The sequence below is a fragment of the Diabrotica virgifera genome, chromosome 4, assembly GCF_917563875.1.
Source record: "Diabrotica virgifera virgifera chromosome 4, PGI_DIABVI_V3a".
Classification (NCBI taxonomy): Eukaryota; Metazoa; Arthropoda; class Insecta; order Coleoptera; family Chrysomelidae; genus Diabrotica; species Diabrotica virgifera.
Genome location: NC_065446.1, coordinates 84,214,122 through 84,236,780, shown reverse-complemented (window position 1 = coordinate 84,236,780; position 22,659 = coordinate 84,214,122). Strand labels below are relative to the sequence as shown.

Here is a 22,659-nt window from a genome sequence, read left to right as displayed (position 1 = left end):
AATGGAATGACCACATAATCGGAATGACAGGAAGTAGAGTAGTAAGGACAGCGAGAGACGGTTCCCCAATAGGAAGACGATCAGTGGGAAGACCACGAAAACGATGGAACGACAACTTACTAGAGGCACATTGAAAAAACAGACAGAGTCATGTGTATGCAAAAAGAAGAAGAAGAAGATTTTTTGGCATACATGTCATGCTAGTGACGTCATCCCTCTGGACGTGATGACGTAATCGATAATTTTTTTCAATGAGAATAGGGATCGAGTGATAGGTCATTTTAAAGATTTTTCAATTCTCTTTTAGTACTATAAACATTACCATAATTATTTATACAGGGTGGCCTTTGCTTTTTGTTTAAATTCAATGTTAGAGCTACAAACCACCTACCTATTGGCAGTTTGAACATCTAATGAAAAAGCAATGTTGATTTGTCATATAGATATTTCTTTCTGTTTTCTGACAGCAGTAAAATGTATTTTGAATTAAAAATAAAGTACATACATTCTTCTCCTAGTGTGAATTAATTTAATTACACCATTGTATTTTTTTGGTCACCCTGTATAAATAATTATGATAATGTTTATATTGCTGAATAGAGAATTAAATAACTTTTCAAATGAGCTATCACACGACCCCTATTCTCATTTAAAAAATCATCGATTACGTCATCACGCCCAGATGGATGACGTCACAAGTATGATATTATATACGTCAAAAAATTATAATTTAAAAATAAAAATCGACCTGTCTCGGGATTTCTCTCCAAACTCTCCCATTCTCGAAAAAATAAATTTATTCCATAATTTTGCCCCTCACTATACCTAATATACCTATTGGAAACAAAATTATTCTCGTTCACTTTGGTTCATTGAGTGCATATCGTTGCTAATACTTTCTTTAAAGGTAAAATATTGCAAAACCTCTAAATTTTAAAGAACCGATTGGATTGACATGAAATTTGGCATACAGATAGCTAACAAGTCAAAGAACAAAAGTGATATTGTGCCAAGTGCCAATGTGTGCTTTTGCCCTAGGGGTGAGTTTCATCCCCTTTTGGAGGTGAAAAATATATGTTCGAAATAAACCTGGAAATAGATAAAATGACTAATTCTAAGCAACTTTTTTTCTATAGTTATTTGCGAGTGACTATGTTAATTTTTCTACAAAATAATCACATTTTCAGACGATTTTTCGCAAATAACTCAAAAAGTAACATGGTGTATTAGGTCACTATACCTAGTAGAAGCAGAGTTGTAGCTAATGAAAATTAGGTTCATATTCGTCAAATTCCAAATCGAATATTTTAACGTGCCATAACCAGAAAACGAAGCACTTATTTGTGGAAAACACATTATAATTTTTTAAAGTGTATAAAAAATGCTTATTTTTGTTAAAAAAAAATTTACTATCAAAAGTAAACAAGTTACGCTCAAAATAAAGTTGGTCCCTTTTTTTGGTAAGAAATCGGGAAAATCACCCCCTAATTAGCATTTCAAACGAATTAATTGTTACCACTTCGCAAGTTTTTTACTCGCGTATGTATTGATCATATGATCTGTAAGTTTCATCGGTTCAAAGTGCTTATTTTTGAAAGAGCTGTGGTTAAAAGGGCTTGAACGACTCACTTATCACGAGTGTATGCAAATTTAGAAACACCTAATCTTAGCCAATTTTTGTCTTACAGAAAAACAAAAGAATACAAAACATTTAGAAAAGTAAAGCCGACTTTTTCATTGTTTAAGATTTTTCGTATCTCTAACTAACAATTTTTAAGTTATTTTGGAAAAAAGCTTTTTTGTCTTGTACTATGGTTTCTCGCCAAGGGCTTCGAAGATCTGTAGTGCTGTTTTATTTATATTATTTGGGTTTGTCAGATAGGTAATAAATATTTTATTGCGTTGTTATGAGTACAAAATTCAATCGTTTACCGACAAATTTAGTCGTAAAATAATTTCCTTTGTCTAGAAACAATACATATTGCCACCCAGTTGCATGTTATAAAATTTTTAAGAAATAGTTCGCACATCCTAATCGCTTGTAAAGTTATAAAACGTTTTCTGCCAAACCATTGTAAATTTTTCTAATTTATATAATTCAGTGGAACAAAAGTGATTAGTATTTTATGTAACAAAAAAACAAGCTAAACCACCGATTATTTTTCAAAACTAAATAAGTAATTTTCTTATTAAGTATATTATGTATTTTAATACGAAAATATTTACATAATCTATATGTTGCATACGTTTCATATTAATTACTGTATGCATCCAGAGAATATGATGTAATTTGGTTTTTTAATAAATACGTTACGCTATTATATTATTGACATAAAAAAACCTAAAACCATATACATATAATATATAATATTAACATAGTATGTACTATGATTACGTATATTCGGTAGGTACACTTATTACGGCTAGCCACCAACGATCGGTTACTAGAATATTCCGGTTATAAGAATATTCCGGTTATCAGAATATTTTTGCTTGGCACGAAGGCTATTCCAATAAGCGGGTTCGACTGTACTTACCTAAATAATTATTTTTATTACAGATCGAATAATAGCCGATGAAATAGATAACTTTGAGAGGGAACTGTATGTTCCAAGTGTGAGAACACGAAGAGAAGCACCAGAGGACGAAAAATGCCCACCGAGGAAACACAAATTGTGCTGCGGAGAAGAATTAATTCACAAACTTCATCACGATAAAAAAGACTCTAGGTCCGAATGTTTTAAACAGATTATGGGAAAAGAGGATAATCCGAATAGTATTCCACACGATCCGTTTGACTGCAAAAGTATAGAGGAAAGACAAAACAAATTTTTGGTAAGATCAATTTTATTAACTTGGTCTATAATTTAGTTTAAGTAATGAAGCTTAAAATACGACAAAACTTCGCAATTTTTACAGAATGGATCGACTTGCATGAAAATTAGGAATTGAGTTCACTTTACCCTCTACTTTATAATCTATATTGTGCTGAGGGGCACTTTTAATTTTTAAGGGTGAAAACTACTCCTTATTGCTAATACATACAAAAAAGCTTAAAAAGGGTGAAATTTGTTCAAGTGCATTACATAATGATTGTCTAATACTCTAACTCTATTTATTTACTATTTCGATCCTTTAAAAGTTAATCTTTAGGGGCGCAAACTACCCCTAGTTGCTCAAATTTGCTCAAAATTGCTCAAGATTGCTTAAGGAGGATAAAATTTAATTCGGATGATTTATGTCATCAATAACGGTTTGATATTCTTAATATAATTTCAACTAGTATTTCAGCTCTTAAAAATTTATTTTTGAAGGGTGAAAACTATCCTTTATTGCTAAAAGCTATAAAAAAATTTAACAAGAGTGAAATTTGTTCAGATGCATTAAATAATTATTGTCTAATACTCTAACTATATTTATTCACTATTTTTACCCTTTAAAAGTTCATTTCTAAGGGTGCAAACTACCTCTAATGGCTCAAATTTGCTCAAAACTGCTCAAAAATGCTTAAGGAGGATAAAATTTGATTCGGATTATTTATGTAATATTTATATTCATTTATATTCGACCCGCCTAAAATTTACGGATACGTATTATTCGTATGTGTGGTATAGTTCCGTGAGTCGAGTATGAATCAGTGTATGCGTATATATAATTTTCTAACGTTAACCATACAACAAAACACCGCAAACTTACATTATTATGCTTCCAACTGGATTTCTCCATTTTTTTTAAATGTACTGGTTTTTAAACCGTAACTTCTTTTTTTTATCTTAGAGAGTTTGCTAAACAAAAATTTTGTAGGCTTTTACAAGATCTATAAGGTTATTAATATTCAGTCCTTTTAAATCCCTCAGTCGCAAAAAGAGGCAACTTTGAAATGGTTGGTAAAGGTGGTTTTCGAATGTTTTTTTACCGTACAATTTTTTTTCGAATGAAAGTACAAGTTTTAATTATTGATAGCTCACTCAATTTTTGCCATAGAAAAAATTTTTGCAAACCAAGTTCTAGAGAGCTAAACAGGCTATAATTTCATATCTAAATATTATTTCATTATAACTGATATTAATCCTTCTATTCTGAAGAAAATGCCATTTTTTACAAAACTACAAAGATTCGTTATTCACTTTTAACTCCAGTTTTTTAAAAACTTATCGTCCTAAGCCGGTCAAACTTCTAGAATCCGTTAATAATACATGAATAAAGAAGACCGAGTAAGGTCAATGACTAATTTTAATTAGAGTGGTAATTAGGTGGTTGTTGCCGATCACTTTTTCTCTGAAAAAATAGGGACTGACATTCTTTTTATTATACGTCACTTAATTTTGAAGCTAAAGACATTTTTTATTTTTATAGAGAGATCTCTTCAAATACTTTAAGGTACTAGTACACTTTAGAAGACTAAAAATAAGTATTTTTTCAAGATTTTTTTTCTCAGAACCTTTATTATAAATGAACATATAACTTTTTAAATATTAATATCTAACTATTAGAAAATACAAAAAAATATTTTTTTTTTCAATAATGCACGTACACTAATATTGTAGAGGGCGCCAAAGTCGAGGCCTCGAAAAAAAGTAGTTCCGATGGCAGACAGTTAGTCTCAGGATTGGGACCTGTGAAACAAAAAAATCGTACAGCATTTGAAAACGGAAGGTTTCTTATGTGACAGTTTATCACCGGTAGTGAAAAATTCCGCAAAATAAAAGATTTTACGGGAATTTGAAAATTTTTTGTGAATAAGTCGTCCGATTTTTTTTCAGTTTTTCATGGTTAAAAAATATTTATTTTTAATTTTTTAGTCAAATTGTGGTAAATTGTCACGTAGAAAACCTTCCTCTTTCAAATGCAGTACGATTTTTTTTATTTCAGATATCCCAATCCTGAGATTAACTGTCCGCCATCATTTTTCGAGGCCTCGACTTTTGCGCCCTCTACAATATTAGTTTACATGCATAAATGAAAAAAGATATATTTTTTGTACTCTCTAAGAGTTGGATATTGATATGTAAGAAGTTTTATGTTCATTTTTAATAAAAGTTCTGAGAAAAAAATTCTTGATTAAAAATATTATTTTTGGTCTTTTAAAGTATACTAGTACCTTAAATTAGTTTCTATAAGTTATCCTCTAAAAATGCATAGTTTTCCCGTCTTTTAACTTTGAAACTACAATGTTTAGCATTTGACGAAGAAGAGCTAACATATTATAAAGTGTAGCCCGATTACAATTGGTCTTAAAGATAATTAAAAAATACCGTTTTGTTTATTCTTTCAAAAGGTACATTTTGATTAAGTAAAGTTGTTTTGATAAAACGAAATTTTTTTAAATTATTAGCAGAAAACTGATTAAACACATTGATTTTTTCGATATAAAACTAACACTTTCGATAGCGAATAAATCTAAAAATGTTAATTTGGTCAAAAAAATCTATAGAACACTTTTTGCTTAGAATTAAGATTTTTACAAAGTTTTGCAGTTAGAATATAATAAAAAATTTCCACCCCCTAGATGGGGTGGCAACCACCCCCAGGTAAAAGCTCCATTCGCCATCATATAGATTTTGATCCTTGTTCTATCTACTACTTATTCTCAAATTGTCACGCAAATCGATCCATTCTGTAAAAATTGCGATGTGAAAAGCTTCGGTTCCTGGACTAATTGTAATTTTATATTTCATTTTATATTTTACATTTTATATTTTATATTATAATTTGTCACTTTTATTCTGGAAAGTGTAAAATGGTAGTAAGTAAATTTTATGTAGGTTTTCTATGTTTCATCAACTTTCCAGACTCTGATATCACAACTTCTTATATCAAATTATCTTCTTTAATTGCATTTAAAAGGTAATTCAGGATCAAACCTACTCGTCTCATCTTCATGGAATTTATTTTTTCTTGTAATTATATTTCTTGTATTATATGTCTTCGGAACTTCGACAGACTTGCTATAGGCAGGGCAGATGCGTAGCTACCGCCGTATCAGCCGTATCAATTATACGGGGCCCCCGACATTCAGGGGCCCCAACGCGGCATGTCGAAACAAAATTTCATTCAAAAAATTGAACAAAATATACTACAATTATTTCACTATTAAAAAGCTTTGAACAGTGTGTATTGTTTGTATATCAACATTTTCGTGAAAGGGATTCTTTATCTATATATAAACTATATTTATGTACAGGTACTTATCTATAACTCTCGCCTTTCTGTAACTACAGAGCTTTTTTGTTTTCAAGCTACTTTTTATTGTCTATTCACCGTTGGCTGTGTGTGAGACATTGTAAAATATATAATGCCAAATTGCAATATTTGTAATCGCTTTTTACCTTTAAATTTTAAGCCTTTTTGACACTGGATTCTTAAATTGTAAGGTGTTCTAGTAATAAAAGGCACTCTTGATTTAAGTCGGTAGGACACACCGTTTTCAAAAAATTTGAAAAAAAAATCGAAAAATCGTACGTTTATTCCAGGGATGAATCGATTTCATCAATTGCGAATTTCTAGTACCGGTCATATGCGTCCGTTTTGGGTAGGTCAACTGTTATTTTATCGCATTATTTTTTGGGTCTTTAATTTTGAAGCATTATTGACGCTAGATTAGTAAATTATAAGGTATTCTAGTACTAAAAGTTACTCTTGCTTTAGTTCGATAAAATACACTGTTTTTTTTTTTAAATTTTTTCAAATTCAAAAAACGAAACATTTTCAAATCGATGTTTCTAGAAAACTGTGTATCCTACCGACTTAAAGTAAGAGTAACTTTTAGTACTAGAATACCTCACAATTTAATAATCAAGTGTCAAAAATGCCTAAAAGTCAAAGACAAAAAAGTTATGCAATAAAATAACCGTTTCCCTACCCAAAAAGAGGACGCATATGACCGGTACTAGAAATTCGCAATTTATGAAATCGATTTATCTCTGGAAGATAATTAGATGTACCAGTTTTCGCTTTTTCTAATAGTCCGTTCTTTAACGGTAAAATATTGCAAAATCTCTAAATTTTAAAGAACCGCTTGGATTGACATGAAATTTGGCATACACATAGCTAACAAGTCAAAGAAAAAAAGTGATATTGTGCCGATATGTGCTTTTGCCCTGGGGGTGGTTTTCACCCCCTCTTGAGGGTGAAAAAATATTCGTCCAAAGAAAGTCAGGAAATGGATAAACTGGCTAATTTTAAGTAACTTTTGTTCTATAGAGTTTTTTCACTAAGTCAATACTTTTCGAGTTATTTGGCAGTGAATATGTTCATTTTTTCAACAAAATAACCACGCTTTTAGACGGGTTTTCGCAAATAACTCAAGTAGTAAGTATGTTGTCGAAAAATCATTCGTAAGAAAAATATAGCCTGTAAAATTTTTAAAAAAATGGTGTATATATCACGTCTCTACACCTAGTAGAAGCAGAGTTATAGCTAATGAGAAATAGGTTCATATTCGTCAAATTCCAAATGGAATACTTTAACGTGAAATAACCAAAAATGAAGCATATTTCGGGGAAAACTCATTAAAACTTATTTAAAGTGTTTTAAAAAAAGCTTAATTTTTGTTTTATAAAAAAATTTCTAGCATCAAAATTAAACAAGTTACGCTCAAAATAAAGTTAGTCGCTTTTGGTTTTGGTAAAAAATCGAGAAAATCGCCCCCTAATTAGTATCTTAAATGAACTTAATCGTTACGACTTCACAAGTTTCTTGACTCGTGTATATGTTGTTTATATGATCTGTAAGTTTCATCGGTTCAAAGTCCTTATTATTGAAAGGGCTGTAGTTAAAAGGGGTTGAACGAGTCACTGATCACGAATGTATGCAAATTTTGAAACACCAAATCTTAATCAATTTTTGTCTAACAGAAAAACAAAAAAATACACGATATTCAGAAAAGCAAATCTGACTTTTTTTTGTTTTTCGAGATTTTTGGTATCTCTAACAATTTTTAAGTTATTTTGAAAAAAAGCATATTTTTCAAAATTTAAATTTTTAAAAATTTTATTTTGAAACCAAATTTTTTCAAAAATAAGCACTTTGAATCGATGAAACTTACATATCATATAAAGACAACATAAGTAAAATAATTTGTGGAGCGGTAACGATTAATTTCATTTAAGTTGCTAATTAGGGGGTGGTCTTCCCGATTTTTTTTTTGCAAAAACAAAAAGGGACCAACTTTATTTTGAGCGTAACTTGCTTAAATTTAATGCTAGAAACTTTCGTAAAAACAGAAATAAAGCTTTTTTAAACTTTTTAAAAAGTTATAATGGGTTTTCCCCAAAAAGTGCTTAATTTTTTGGATATTTCACGTCGAAATATTCTATTTGAAATTTGGTGAATATGAATCTATTTTGCATTGGCTATAACTCTGGTTCTACGAGATCCAGAGACCTAACGCGTACACCATTTTTTTTACTTTTTTATAAGCTATATTTTGCTAAGAACGTATTTTCGACAAATTACTTACTTTTTGAGTGATTTGCGAAAAACCGTCTAAAAATGTGGTTATTTTGTTGAAAAATGAACATATTCAATCGCAAATAACTCGAAAAGTGTTGACTTGGCGAAAAAGCTCTATAGAACAAAAGTTACTTAAAATTAGTCAGTTTACCCATTTCCGGACTTATTTTGGACATATATTTTTTTACCCCCAAGAGGGGATGAAAGTCACCCCCAGGGCAAAAGCACACATCGGCACAATATCACTTTTTTTCTTTGACATTATAGCTGTGTGTTTGCCAAATTTCATGTCAATCCAAGCGGTTCTTTAAAATTTAGAGCAAGAACCGTGAAAGAATGGACTATAAATAAAAGTGTTCTAGAGGTACATATTAAAAAAAACATTTTCGGAGTAGGTGATTTGGGTTAACCATTTGGGGATTTGCGTATTGTTTAATTTTGTAATAATATTTACGATTTATGTAATTTCAGTAAACTGTATTTGTTATTGTTTTTTCCTAATCTTTGTAAGCTTTGTCCATAAAATTCTAAAACTTTCAGTGACAATAAAGCATATTTCTATTCTATTCAATACAAGCGTGTTTGCTTCTTTTGTTGAACATTTTTTTAGCACTATGCCATATCAGTAGTGGAAAAGGGCCCCGCGACAAACTTTAATATGGGGCCCGTGTGGGGCTAGCTACGCCACTGATGCAGGGTGTCCCAAAAGTAGAGGATTGGTCGAATATTTCGCGAAATAAATATCGGATCGAAAAACAGAAAAATATGTGTTCAATAATTTTCAAAATCTATCGAATGACACCAAACACGACCCACCTCTCCACATCCTGGAGGGGGGTGGGAGATAACTTTAAAATTTTAAATGGAAATCCCCAGTTTTTCTTGCAGATATGGTTTCCTTGCATAGAAGTTAGCAATTTTTATTCGAAACATTTTTGCGAATTGTGGATAAATGGCGCAATAATCGGAGAAAACCATTTATCGTGATACCATAGGTAAATTATAGAAGCGGTTTAATATCTCGGGAAATAAACTTCCAAACGAAAAACCAAAAAATACGTATTTATTCTTTTTCAAAAACCTATCCAATAACACTAAAGATCCCCAAAATAACCACACCCCCTGGAAGTGGGGAGGGGGATAACTCTAAAATTTGAAATAGGGATCGACATTTTTTATAGCAGATTTCGATTCCCCATAAAAAAATAAATAACATTTATTCGAAACATTTTTTATAATTGTTGACAGATGGCTCTATAATCGGAAAAATACGGTTTATTAGCGCCATTTATCAAGAATTCTAAAAAATGTGTCTAATAAATATTCCTTATTCTTTCATGTAGAATCCAAAACTGCAATAAAAATGGGGGTTCCGATTTAAGATTTTAGAATTACATCGACCACACATCCAGGGTGTGGAGTTGGGGGTCGTGTATATTATAGTGTCATTCTATAGGTTTTTTGAAAAATATTAAACACGTATATGCTGGTTTTTTATTTGGAAGTGTATTTTATGCGATATAAGAAATCTTGTATAATTATTTACCTATGGTATCAGAATAAATCTTTTTTTCAGGTTATTGCGCCATTTATCCACAATTCGCAAAAATGTCTCGAATTAAAGTTGCTTATTTTACGTAAGAAAACCAAATCTGCAATGAACACTGGGGATTTCCATTTAAGATTTGAAAATTACCACCCACCTAACCTCCAGTGGTGGAGTAGGGGGTCGTGTTTTATGTCATTTGATAGATTTTTGAAAATTATTAAACACTTCATTTTCAGTTTTTCGATCCGATGTTTATTTCGAGAAATATTCGACCGTTCCGCTTCTTTTGGGACACCCTATATAAAAATCTTTTGGATGTCGCTGGTTTATTCAGGTCCCTAATCTTACCCATTTCTTCGCAGTGCAGTAGTGCGTTTTCGAACCACTTACTTTGCAAAACAGTATTTGTAAATATCACAGTTTCACCACAATTTTGATTTCTTGTTAGTATATTCTTCTAACTATTCTCATTTTAATTATTCGCAGCTTCGCTACTTTATTGTTTACTAATTGTTATAATATAACTATTTATTTATATTTATATTTCTTTTTAGTGTGTCTTACAATGTGAAGGCCAGAAAAACAATATTGTAAGTATTCTTTTTATATAAAATATGTGCTACCTTTCTGTTTGCTCACTTATTTTTTAGTATAACTATACAGGGTGGTTCACCTTATCCGCCTCGGTCTCTGTACGGAAAACCACTTGATATTTTAAAAAAATTTCTTCACAGAAATATACAGGGCCTTTAATACTACAACCTAAAAATAATGTGAATTATACAGGGTGTTCCAAAAAAGAGTGGTATATCAAAGTTATATTTTTTCTTATAGAATGCCGTATATCTGATGACATTATTGAATTGACCTTAAAAAATAAGCTATACTTTCATAAGGGTTCCCTATACCTAAACACAGGGTGTTTTGATTTATTTCGATTTTTATAAAAATGTAAGGTTTTAGAAAAAAATAAAATATCTACGAATCTAAGAAGCAGTAACAAATTCTTTCTTGGATCATAATAAAAGACTATTTAGCATACTTAAACAGATGCTTATTGCAACAAAATTTCTTACAGGGTGGTCAAAATATTAGATTGTTCTATTAACAAATTCAAGCTGTAATAACTTACTTATTTTAAATAGAACACCCTGTATCTTACTAATCTATTGCGTAGAAAATTTACTTAGCTTTCAATTTGTACTAGGGTTTCCTATACCTATCGTTTTACAGGGCGGTCAAAATATTAGATTTTTCTATTAACAAATTCAAGCTGCAATAACTTACTTATTTTAAATGGAACACCCTGTATCTTACTAGTCTATCGAGTAGAAAATTTACTTAGCTTTCAATTCTTATTAGGGTTTCCTATACCTATCTCCCTTCATTTTTTAAATATTAAAGATTTCCTAATTTGTAAGCTTTAAAAATTAGAATTAAGTAGGTACCTATGTCGTGTTTATGTACAACACATCACCAAAACACAGGCAATATACTTAGACAAGATACTGTCATTAATGGAATTTTCAGTGTTATCATGTAGTCACACAGAGTGTTGTATTATTTTAGTTGATTTTGGCCTACATGTGAAATTGAATAATACGTTTATTTTAAACTGCATACCATATATTAGATGCCGTATTCTGGAAGATATTTAAATTATATTTCATTCCGTATAACTATTTTCCATATCTTACCCCAACGGTTATTAAGTAAATTTAAGAACGCCACTTTTTGTTTGAATCTTTAAATCGCAATTACAAACAATTAAATGCAACGGCTACTTTGACGAAAACGAGCCTATTGTACAAAAATATGTAAACATGGGTATTTACAGAATAACATGGGAATTTATATCTACAGAATAACATGTGTATTGAGAATGTTAACATGGAATTGAAGAGATTTTAAATATCTTCCATTATAAAGAATAGAATATCGAGTGTGTCATTTAAAATAAGAACACTCTGTGTGATTAAATGATAAAAATGTGAATTTTATTAATGAAACTATCTTGACTAAGATATTTAAGTATATTGCCGGTGTTGGTGATGTGTTGTACATAACCACGACATAGGTACTTAATTCTAATTTTTAAAGCTTACAAATTAGGAAATCTTTAAATATTTAAAAAATGAAGGGAGATAGGTATAGGAAACCCTAATAAGAATTGAAAGCTAAGTAAATTTTCTACTCGATAGACTAGTAAGATACAGGGTGTTCTATTTTAAATAAGTAAGTTATTACAGCTTGAATTTGTTAATAGAACAATCTAATATTTTGACCACCCTGTAAAAAGAAAGGCATAGGAAACCCTAGTACAAATTGAAAGCTAAGTAAATTTTCTACGCGATAGACTAGTAAGATACAGAGTGTTCCATTTAAAATAAGTAAGTTATTACAGCTTGAATTTGTTAATAGAACAATCTCATATTTTGACCACCCTGTAAGAAATTTTGTTGCAATAAGCATCTGTTTAAGTATGCTAAATAGTCTATTATTAAGATCCAAGAAAGAATTTGTTACTGCTTCTTAGATTCGTAGATATTTATTTTTTTCTAAAACCTTATATTTTTATAAAAATCGGAATAAATCAAAACACCCTGTATTTAGGTATAGGTAACCCTTATGAGAGTATAGCTTATTTTTTAAGGTCAATTCATTAATGTCATCAGATATAGGGCATTCCATAAGAAAAAATATAACTTTGATATACCACTCTTTTTTGGAACACCCTGTATAATTCACATTATTTTTAGGTTGTAGTATTAAAGGCCTTGTATATTTCTGTGAAGAAATTTTTTTAAAATATCAAGTGGTTTTCTGTACAGAGACCGAGGCGAATAAGATGAACCACCCTGTATATGTAAATTTCTCGAATCGCTAGAACACATCTGTTTTTTAAATAATAATTATATATACAGTAGGGTGCATCGAAAAAATAAAAGTTGGAAATGTTATATCTAATAGCGTGAAAAATTTGCTTGTGTTATTTTTCAGCATATTAGTATTTTTTATTTTTTTTTCTAAGCCAATTTTCTGCCCCCCCAACGACCTTGAATTTTATTAAATATCTGATTTTTATGGAAATTTCAATTTACATTATTTGGAATGAAATATGTGACAAGTCGATCTAAGATCAATTAAAGAAAACTTAAAATTTTGTCAGTTACAAATTTAAACGATATTTAAAGTTTTATGTATTTTTTCAGTCTCCCCAACCCCTTTGAAATGTCCCGCTTCGTGAATCCGTGTGTGTAATTTTCACTTATGTTTGGTGCGATGCCTTACTTTGTTATTATTGTTGTTTGTAAATTAAAGATTTTTAAAATAGGTAAACCAGGACGATGGGGAATAAAATCAAGATGTGCTGTGGACCGCCCCATTTTTTGGCATCCGCCAAATATACCTGAAAATGTTTTACCGAAATACAAACAAGCGATGAAGTTTTGGGGTTGCAAGAGGATAAAAAACTCAGCAAGAAAGAGCCAGAATTTTCTGGTACTGCCGAACAGGTTGCAATTAAATTGGAGGAAATGAGGGAAAAGGCTTTAATTCCAATAATGTAACATACAAGAATTATTCAGCTTTTAAAAGCCTACCATGACAAATATATGAAACTGATGAAACCATTTAAGAGCAGGCAAAACAGTGAATTTTACAAAAATAAAATTCAATGCTTTAAGAACAAAAGTAAATTTTCTTCGTAGCAAATCTCAGAAAGTGCCTCTGGATGAGCGCGAATTTCTATTAAATCAGAGGTACCAGAAAAATGGTGATAAGCTCGATTGATAGGGAAAACCAAAACAAATATAATCAGAGAGAACATCGGTAAAAGAAGAAAGTTACCGACGCAAAGACAAAAATTTAGCTCAAGTAAAAAACAGTACCAAGTTTTATGGTCAATCGATCGTGGAAGAACACATAACACTTGTGCATGAGTCAGGATGCAAATATTTCGGAAATGGGTATCCGCTCTCTGGTATATCAGAAAGTAACAAATCCAGCTATTGCATGTGACTAAACAGTTGTAAATATTGGCGTTAAGGGTGATGTAATACGGCGGTTAGAAGAACATTTTAAAAAACCGCTTCAGTGGTTTGTATGTCTGCGACATTCAAATGATCTACCCCTTGGACATCAAAAGAAGTTTTCCAGTGACCAAATCAAAAAACGTAGAGTCTTCAAACTTTCTCCTAAAAATTTTGATTCGAAGGACTACTTTGAGTTAATTAACTAACAAGAATACCACCTTACTACAGAACCATCTATATTCTCTAGATTTTCGAGTGACAATTTGCGAGATTTTATTAAGAATCCTAACTTAGACCCTTTTTACCCACTGCCACAAACAATGTGTACAACGATGTGTTAAACCTGTGACACAAGCTTCTCTAGCAGTTTGTCGAGCGTATTCGAGGGATGGATTTATAAAAACTCGAATTATTTCCAGAAAAACTATGCCCCAGTTTAATGCTAAATCGGAAGACCTTCGAATATAATGCTTTTACCATATTTATTAGTAATATTTATATACCTAATTTTGTACTTTGCTTTATATTTATTGTAGTATTAAAAAACTTGGGTGGCGTCAGGCAGACGGATAAGTTAGGCTATTTTGTTATAAAAAGAATGTTTTAGTATACTTTTCTTAAGTAAAAGTTTCAATTACGTTGTGAAACCAGAAAATATATGTTAAAATTTAAACCGAATTTATTTATTCAAGTTCTATAAGGTATTACATTTCCCTTACAAAAGAAATTCGCATATTAATGTAATTTTTCTAATCTTTAGTTACCGTGGGGGGCAGAAAATATTTTTTTTATTTCAACGCAATTTTACTAAAATACTAAATAGTGTGTTAAGCAACTTTTATGAGCTATTACATTTTCGTTCCGAAATAAAAATTTTTGTCATCTGCTAACATTTTTTAAAATTTTTAATTGTCTTGGGAGGGGGGGGGGCAGAAGATATTTTCCAATTTCGAAAAAATTTTACCAGAATACTTAACAGTTGATTGGGCAACTTTTGTGAGGTATTACTTTTCCATCGCAAAGAAAAATTTTTTTTCGCCTTTCTCGATGCACCCTAATATACAGCCCTTGGGTTCACCATTAAAAGCATATTACCTCCCTCATCAGAACTTTGTATGCAGTTACTCATGTCGAATCGGACAGCTTCTATTTTTTAAAAATTTTCGAGTGGAGGGGGGCGTTTCGTATATATGTTATAGTCAAAGCCCGAATTTCAGGCACTCCTAGGTTTGACTAGGCAATCCTCAGGTCTGACTGATGGTCTTAGTCAAAGCCCGAAATAAATTACAGTTTCGGCTTTTGACTAGTCAAACCTAGGAGAGACTAAGTTGGTCAGGCAAAGGTCGAAATTTAATTTTGTGAAATGTGAAATGTGAAATGTGAAATAATATGTGAAATAAATGTGTGAAATGTGATTAGCTATTTAAATCTCGTAATTTGTTAGATTAGGTTTAATTAAACGTCATTTGTTAATTTTAGTGTTTGTTATTTTTATATTGTTGTAATTAAAATTAAAAAATTAGTGTTTATTCTCACATGTTGAGGCCAGGGATGGGCGGTGTCGATAATGTCATGTCGACAATTCGATTGTCGACATGTCGACAATCATGTCGATGTCGAGTGATTTAAAGTTGTTGCCAATGTCGACAATGTCGAGTATGTCGACAATTAGCAAACGATCAGAATGACGTTCCGTGCGCACTAATTTGAAATTTTAAGTTAATCTGGCTGCGCTGACTTATTGAAAAAGTATGCATTAATGTTTCAACAAGTTGCAAAGAGACCAAATAATCTCAAACTTTTGAAACTTTTAACCTCGCTATTAACTTGCGATTGTCAAATTCATAGGATATTCCATAATTGTTTGATTGCAGGTTTTTCAAGTGTAAATGAATTTTAAATAGATTCATATAGAGACAATTTATTATGTGCAAACCTCATGATAGAGTAATGCAATGTAATGAATCTAAAATATTACCATATAGATGCAAAACCAGAAAAAAAAACCAGCAAAACAAATTTTCATAGATTTTTAATTTTCTATCGTTACTCGTAAACTCGTAACATTTACAGAAAGGTTTAAAAAAATTAAAAAGAAACGTAAACCTAAACGTCAGTAAACGAGGTAAGATTCAAAACCACAATCAAACATATCTCAGTACATTGAAACCTTATCTTGTTTCCTAACATTTCGTTTACTTTTTTTTAAATCTTACTAACTCTTTATTATAATAATTATAGTATAATAATTACTGAAACAGTGTTGAATCTCTTCGTGCTTTGGCAGAGACTGCATAATAAAAACATTACAACATTTTGCGGTTTTGCTAATTTTTAACCAAAGAAAACATTTAACCAATAATACATCAAATAGTTGTACTTTCCCCGTCCATATCTACAATTTCTTCCTCGTCCAGGTCATAACTATTTTTATCAGGATACTCTCCCTTTAATGAAACATAAATATGTACCAATTTCTTGGAATTAGTGAACGTTAATCTATTTCTTATCAGACTGTGAATGTGTCCCCAATTTGAAAAGAGTCTCTCGATTTGAGCTGAGGAGGCTGGCATTTTTAGAAGTCTGAGAGCCATTTTAGCAAGAATTGGGCATTCCAGTTTGACCACTCGCCAAAATACTAGAGGCTTTTCAACTCCTTTTTCCCAAAGTGTTGAGAATATTCCTGAAATTGTAAACCTAATATATTAAAAATCAAAAGAGCGATAATTTTATCTGAAAGACTTACCCGATTTAGTGTTAAATTTGTCCCATTCTTCTATGCCCTGATTGCACAACTTTCTGAGTAAGAACTGAGTTATTATACCAGTGTGCTCTGACGTAAGCTTGGAATTTTCATATTTCGGATGCAGATAGTACGCAGTTAATGCGTACACGTTTAACGCCATTTGTTGTCTGTGTTTCAATTTTTCTTTAAGGTTATCTGGCAGATTCAAATTGAGCCACAGATGAACGGCATCTGCTACAGATGTGTCAGATTTCTGACAAACATTGATCAGATTACAAATGGGTTCATAAATTTCTATGTTGTGTTGAATCTCATCCACAAATTCATCGTTGAAGATTAATTCCTTGACTTTCGGCTTAATCTTTTTTTTCGTTACAGCGGCTACTTGTTTCATATATACCAGATTTTCTAGGAGACTTTCGAAAGAATCTCGGTAAGAGCACCATCTTGTTTCGGCCGGCAATTTGATTCTGCGCCCTCCCTTATCAACTATCATTTTTTCTAAATCTGGTTGCTTAAATTCTTTGAGGACAATGACCACATTGTCGACTAACTTTTTATCCAGTACGTCTTTGGCTAAAAGGTTGCCGGTGTGGCTACTGCACGTAGAGTGCCACATGTTGTGCTTGAGGAGGGATCCCATTTTAATCATTGCACTAGCATTATCCGAAACTATACCGTACGCATCTACATCGTATTTTTCTTTTGCAATTTTTTTAGATTCTGTTATTATTTCGGCAAGTTTTTCTCCAGTCTCAGACTCCGTGGTTAAATCCCAAGCATCAAGAAAGGCATTTTTTCCGTCTGCACTATGCAACATTGTCACAACCGTTTTAGAATTAGTAGATGAGTTTTTCCAACCGTCACACAAAATGACTGACTCGGTTTCCACTTTTTTACGTGAAATCTCAATACAGTCTTCATAGCACTTATTTAAAAGCGATGTACAAAGTTTTTTCCGGCCAGGAATTTTGTCTAAATAAGCAGGACGGATCGTTTTTATAAAATTTTTAAAGAGAGGTGATTCTACCACAGTAAATGGTAAGTTACAGCCGAATATAAATTTGGCTAGTGCAGTGCTTATCTTCTCCTCTTCATACTCTTGTAATATGTCCATATAGTCGGTGATTTTCTTTGATTTTTTGGCTGGTCTAGCTTGAGATGTAGCGAATAAATTTCTTTTATTCGTGCTTGTGTAGCTTGTGCTGGAGGAAGTTGGAGTACTTAAGTTAGTCAAATTACTACTCTCAGTATCAGTAGTTGATAACATCATATTTTCAACAATACTATGAGTGCCTTGAATTGCTACACCATTGTTTTCTTCCAATTCCAATAAGGCGGCATCGGTATCTAATGAATTTTCTATAATTCCATCTAGCATGTTTTCAGGTGAAGTTCCAGTCACAATAGCTTCCACAACCATCTTCCATAACTTCGTAACTACCGTTCGTTGTATTCTAAAATTCAAAATAAAAAGAAACTCTAAGGTGACTAAATATGAAGGGCGGATCTACGGACACCCTGTATACAGAAGTTGGCATAGATACAGCGTTTTGTACTTAATTCAATAGGCCAATCCGTTTTTTGCCGTAAAATACTAAACTTGGTGTTTTTTAAATGGGACACCCTGTATATAGAGATGCAACAACGTGAAAACCTCAGAATACAAATTCTGGGGTGAAAACTGATGCAATTTATGTCCCCTTCCGAATTCGAATTAAATAGTAATCAAGAAATCTACAATAATATATAGTGCGTTATTTTCACTTCTTGCCGTTAGATGGCTATACGGTTTTTGACGCCATGTTTTCTCCAATATACTACTACCGAAATGGTGATCCATGCGTTGTTGAGTTATGCGGCTCCGAACACATTTTACGATTCATTTTTATATTATAGATAAATGTAATTTCAAAAAGTTCCCCCCAAAATTTTTTCTAGATCCGCCCCTGCTAAATATGTAGTAGAACATACGTCCTATATACTCACTTGTGGATTAACTGTAGGTGTAAAACCTGTGTCTGAGCCAGTATTTTCGTATATCGAAACATGCGACATTTCATTATTGGATTGATTACCATTGCCACGATCTAACTTGCAGACGTTTCTTAAAATGAAAGTACGGGACGGGGTTAGTTATCAGCCGATACAAATATCAATTTCAGAGAATAAATCTCTATAGCTATCCAGCTAAAATTAATTAAAATATTTCTTCTTACCTGTGACTTTGCAATCTTGCTGCAGCTGTATTTTTTATCACATTTCCACATACACAACATTTAGCCGCGTGCTTTCCTTCTATCTTTAATACTTTGAATGATAATATATCATAGTTTTCAGTTTTCTGCCACTCATTTTGATTCTGATCAGATCAATCAGATCACATTCAAAGTTTACAACTGAATAATTTCATAACATAACCTCACTTTTTTCCATTATGGACACGTTGCTGACATTGTCGACATTGTCGACATTGTTGACACGTTCTCGACATTGTCGACACGTCTGTGTCGACAATTAAAGTCGACGTGTCGATGCCCATCTCTGGTTGAGGCATTATGGCATTTAGATTTGCTAAATGCGTTAGACCTTTTACACATAATTTTGAAGATCATTTCTTATTGCAGTAGCGTTTTATAAAACCTTGACCTCCAAAATTAGGATCTTTTGTACTAATTTCTCTTAGAGGCAGCTTAACGTGTGGAACATCTTCGAAATTAAGAAAATTCTCTTTAAAAAAAAGTCTGTTTATTGTTCCGTATTTCGTACCAACTGTATATAAACCGTCAATTGTTTTATCTTGTATGGTACCCAAAATATTTCGAGCATCTCCTTTGGTTCTATCTAAATAAATAAAGGAAAAGCGATTGAAGGTCTTCATATCCAGGCTAATGCTATGAAACAATTAAGTGAAAAAAAATGTCCTCCAATGTCGATCGGAAAACCTGTAACAATACCTACTTATCCCCAGCTTTGATAGAGCCAAAGAAGATGCTCGAAATATTTTGGGTATCATACAACATAAAACGTGGCCCGTCAAAATAGCCCGGTCAAAACAGCCCCGTCAAAAAAGCCCCGTCAAAAAAGCCCCGTCAAAATAGTCCGCAAACAAAATGGCCCCGACAAAATAGATCGCACACAAAATAGCCCCGGTCAAAACAGCCCCGGCTAAAACAGCCTCTTAGAAAACACTTTCAATAAACAGTTTTACCTTTTAACGGAGTACCAATTATTTTAAATTACTATTCTAATTGGGAAATAAGCCACAATTTACTAAAAAAATAAAAAATATATTTTATTAACGTTTCGACTTCCACTTCTGACGTCGTTGTCAAAATACAAAATATTAATAAATTAATCAAAAATGTTGTTGCTCAGTAAAAAAATTCTTCTATTAATTTAATTTAATCTGACTCAAAATATCAGCAATTCAGACGTACAATATGGTGCAAATGGAAGGAATAAATTCGTTATTTCGTAAACCCGCGACTTTAAGGAAAAATCCTGAAATAGATAGATTTTTATTTTTAATCTCATTTGAAAAGTTATTTAATTCTCTATTTAGTGATATAAACAATTACATACATAATTATTTATACAAGGTGTCCAAAAACTTTTTTTTTTAATTTAAATTATTTGACAAAAAGGAAGAATGTATTTAATTTATTTAATTTAAAATGCCTTTTACTGTTCCCCGAAAACAGAAAAAAATGTTTATATCATAAATAAACATTGATTTTTGTTTAAATTAAATATTCAAACTTCCAAGAGGTAGAGAAGACAGGACTCGTCTTGACGGGGTACCAAGATAAAATAATTGACGGTTTATATAGAGTTGATACGAAGTACGGAACAATAAACACACTTTTTTCAAGAAATTAAATAAGAGAATGCAAAGAGAATTTTCTTAATTTCGAAGATGCTCCAGACGTTAAGCTACCTCTAAGATTATAAATTTGGAGGACAAGGCTTTATAAAATGCTGCTGCAATAAAAAAGAATGTGTGTGTACTTTGTACGCACGTAAGAAGTTATACTTCTATTATATAATTTCAACGAAATAAATAATATACTTAACAGGTTAGTTGTATTTTATTTAAATATTAAACTAACTTTCTTACCTACCACTTTCAAAAATTTTTTATTAAAACAACCAAAAATAAAAAAAAAATGTGAACCATCTGGGATTGGAACCCGGGACATCTCGATCTCTGGTCCAATGCTCTAATAACCAAGCTATCGAGCCCCTTGTAAGTGACATATAGTATCTCGGATATAATTACAAAACACGGTGACAAATAGATCATAATATGAAGTATAAAAATGTTATACCTAGATATTTTATTATCTTACTACCAAGGAAGACAAATGCAAAGACACAAAAATTATAATAAATAATACATTTACTAAAAACACTTATATATTCTTTCAATGACTTATTTGCGTTGATATATACATACCTATCTTGAAAGATTAGCAACGAACTACATACTGTCTGTGCGCGCATGCGCCAGGTAATTATAAAATTTCACTCTCGATCGTAAAGAAGTATAAGTTCAAAAATGCTCTTCAAAATTATGTACCTAAGTGTAAAGGTCTAACGTATTGTGCAACTCTCTAAATGCCATAATGCCTCAACATGTGAGAATAAACACTAATTTTTTTTATTTTAATTACGAGAATATAAAAATAATTAACATTAAAATTAAAAAATTAAGTTTTATTAAACCTATTCTAACAAATTACAACATTTTGGTAGCTGATCGGGGTTTGACTAGTCAAAGTCAAACCCCGATTTCATAAAATTAAATTTCGACCTTTGCCTGATCAACTTAGTCTCTCCTAGGTTTAACTAGTCAAAGGCCGAAACTGTAATTTATTTCGGGTTTGACTAAGACCGTCAGTCAGACCTGACGATTGCCTAGTCAAACCTAGGAGTGCCTGAAATTCGGGCTTTGACTATAACATAATATTTTCTAAACTTTGGTGCATGCGACAACTGAAGTGCCGTTAAAAATTTGTCGGACAATATTAACAATACATTTTAAGTATTTTTGTATCAAACAATCCTGCAAAACAATCATAATTTATGACTCCATAGTGCGCCCCCATTATAAAGAGCGGAAGAGGAAAGAGTAAAGAGGGGGAAGCTCACATATTATAAAGAGTCATAAAATTTATACCCTGAAAGCTGATATTTGCAGGATTGTTTGATAACAATATTTATAAGTAACTGGTAATATTTTCCGACAAATTTTTAAGAAAGTTTATAGAAAGTTTATAGAAAGTTTATAGAAATTTTTTTCCAAAATAAAAAATATTCGACACGAATAACCGAATAAAAAAAAGTTTCATGAGGAGGGTAATATTTTTTTTATGATGGGCGCAAGGACCAATATGCTATGGTAAATCTTGAAAATTCTTGAAGTCCCGAAGTCTTGGATATGTATTGTATACCAGGTTTGTCTCTTCTTCTTCACGTGCAATATCAGAATTATCCGACGTTGGCGATCACCATTGCGAAGGCTTCTCGATCTTCTGCAATATGGAATAATTGTCCTGCATTTGATATCTGAGTCCATTCACGAATGTTTTTTAACCCAGAATCTTGTTTTCTTTCTACACATCTACGGCCCTCTATTTTGCCTTTAAGGATCAGTTGTAATATTTTATATCGACTTCCGCTCACTATATGTCCCAGATAAGACATTTTTCGGTGTTTAACAGTCTTTAGCAGTTCTCTATCTTTGTCTTTGTTGACCTTCCTTAGTACTTCTTCAAGTTCCTGGTACGTTAGTACCAGGTTTCTATACTATTGTATCTTCTATTGTATACCAATAGAAGATTTACACGCGGCGCGTGGATTATTTACATCTT

At 31.7% G+C, this 22,659-nt stretch overlaps 1 protein-coding gene across 1 annotated transcript in view; it reads left to right on the top strand.

The window, feature by feature from the left end:
• LOC126883858 (uncharacterized) overlaps window positions 1–22,659 on the top strand; it is a 54,487-nt gene that overhangs the window by 5,860 nt on the left and 25,968 nt on the right. The window contains exons 2-3 of the mRNA XM_050649534.1: window positions 2,561–2,835; window positions 10,558–10,593. Coding sequence (XP_050505491.1) covers window positions 2,561–2,835; window positions 10,558–10,593 — 311 coding nt within the window. The remainder of the gene's footprint in view (window positions 1–2,560; window positions 2,836–10,557; window positions 10,594–22,659) is intronic.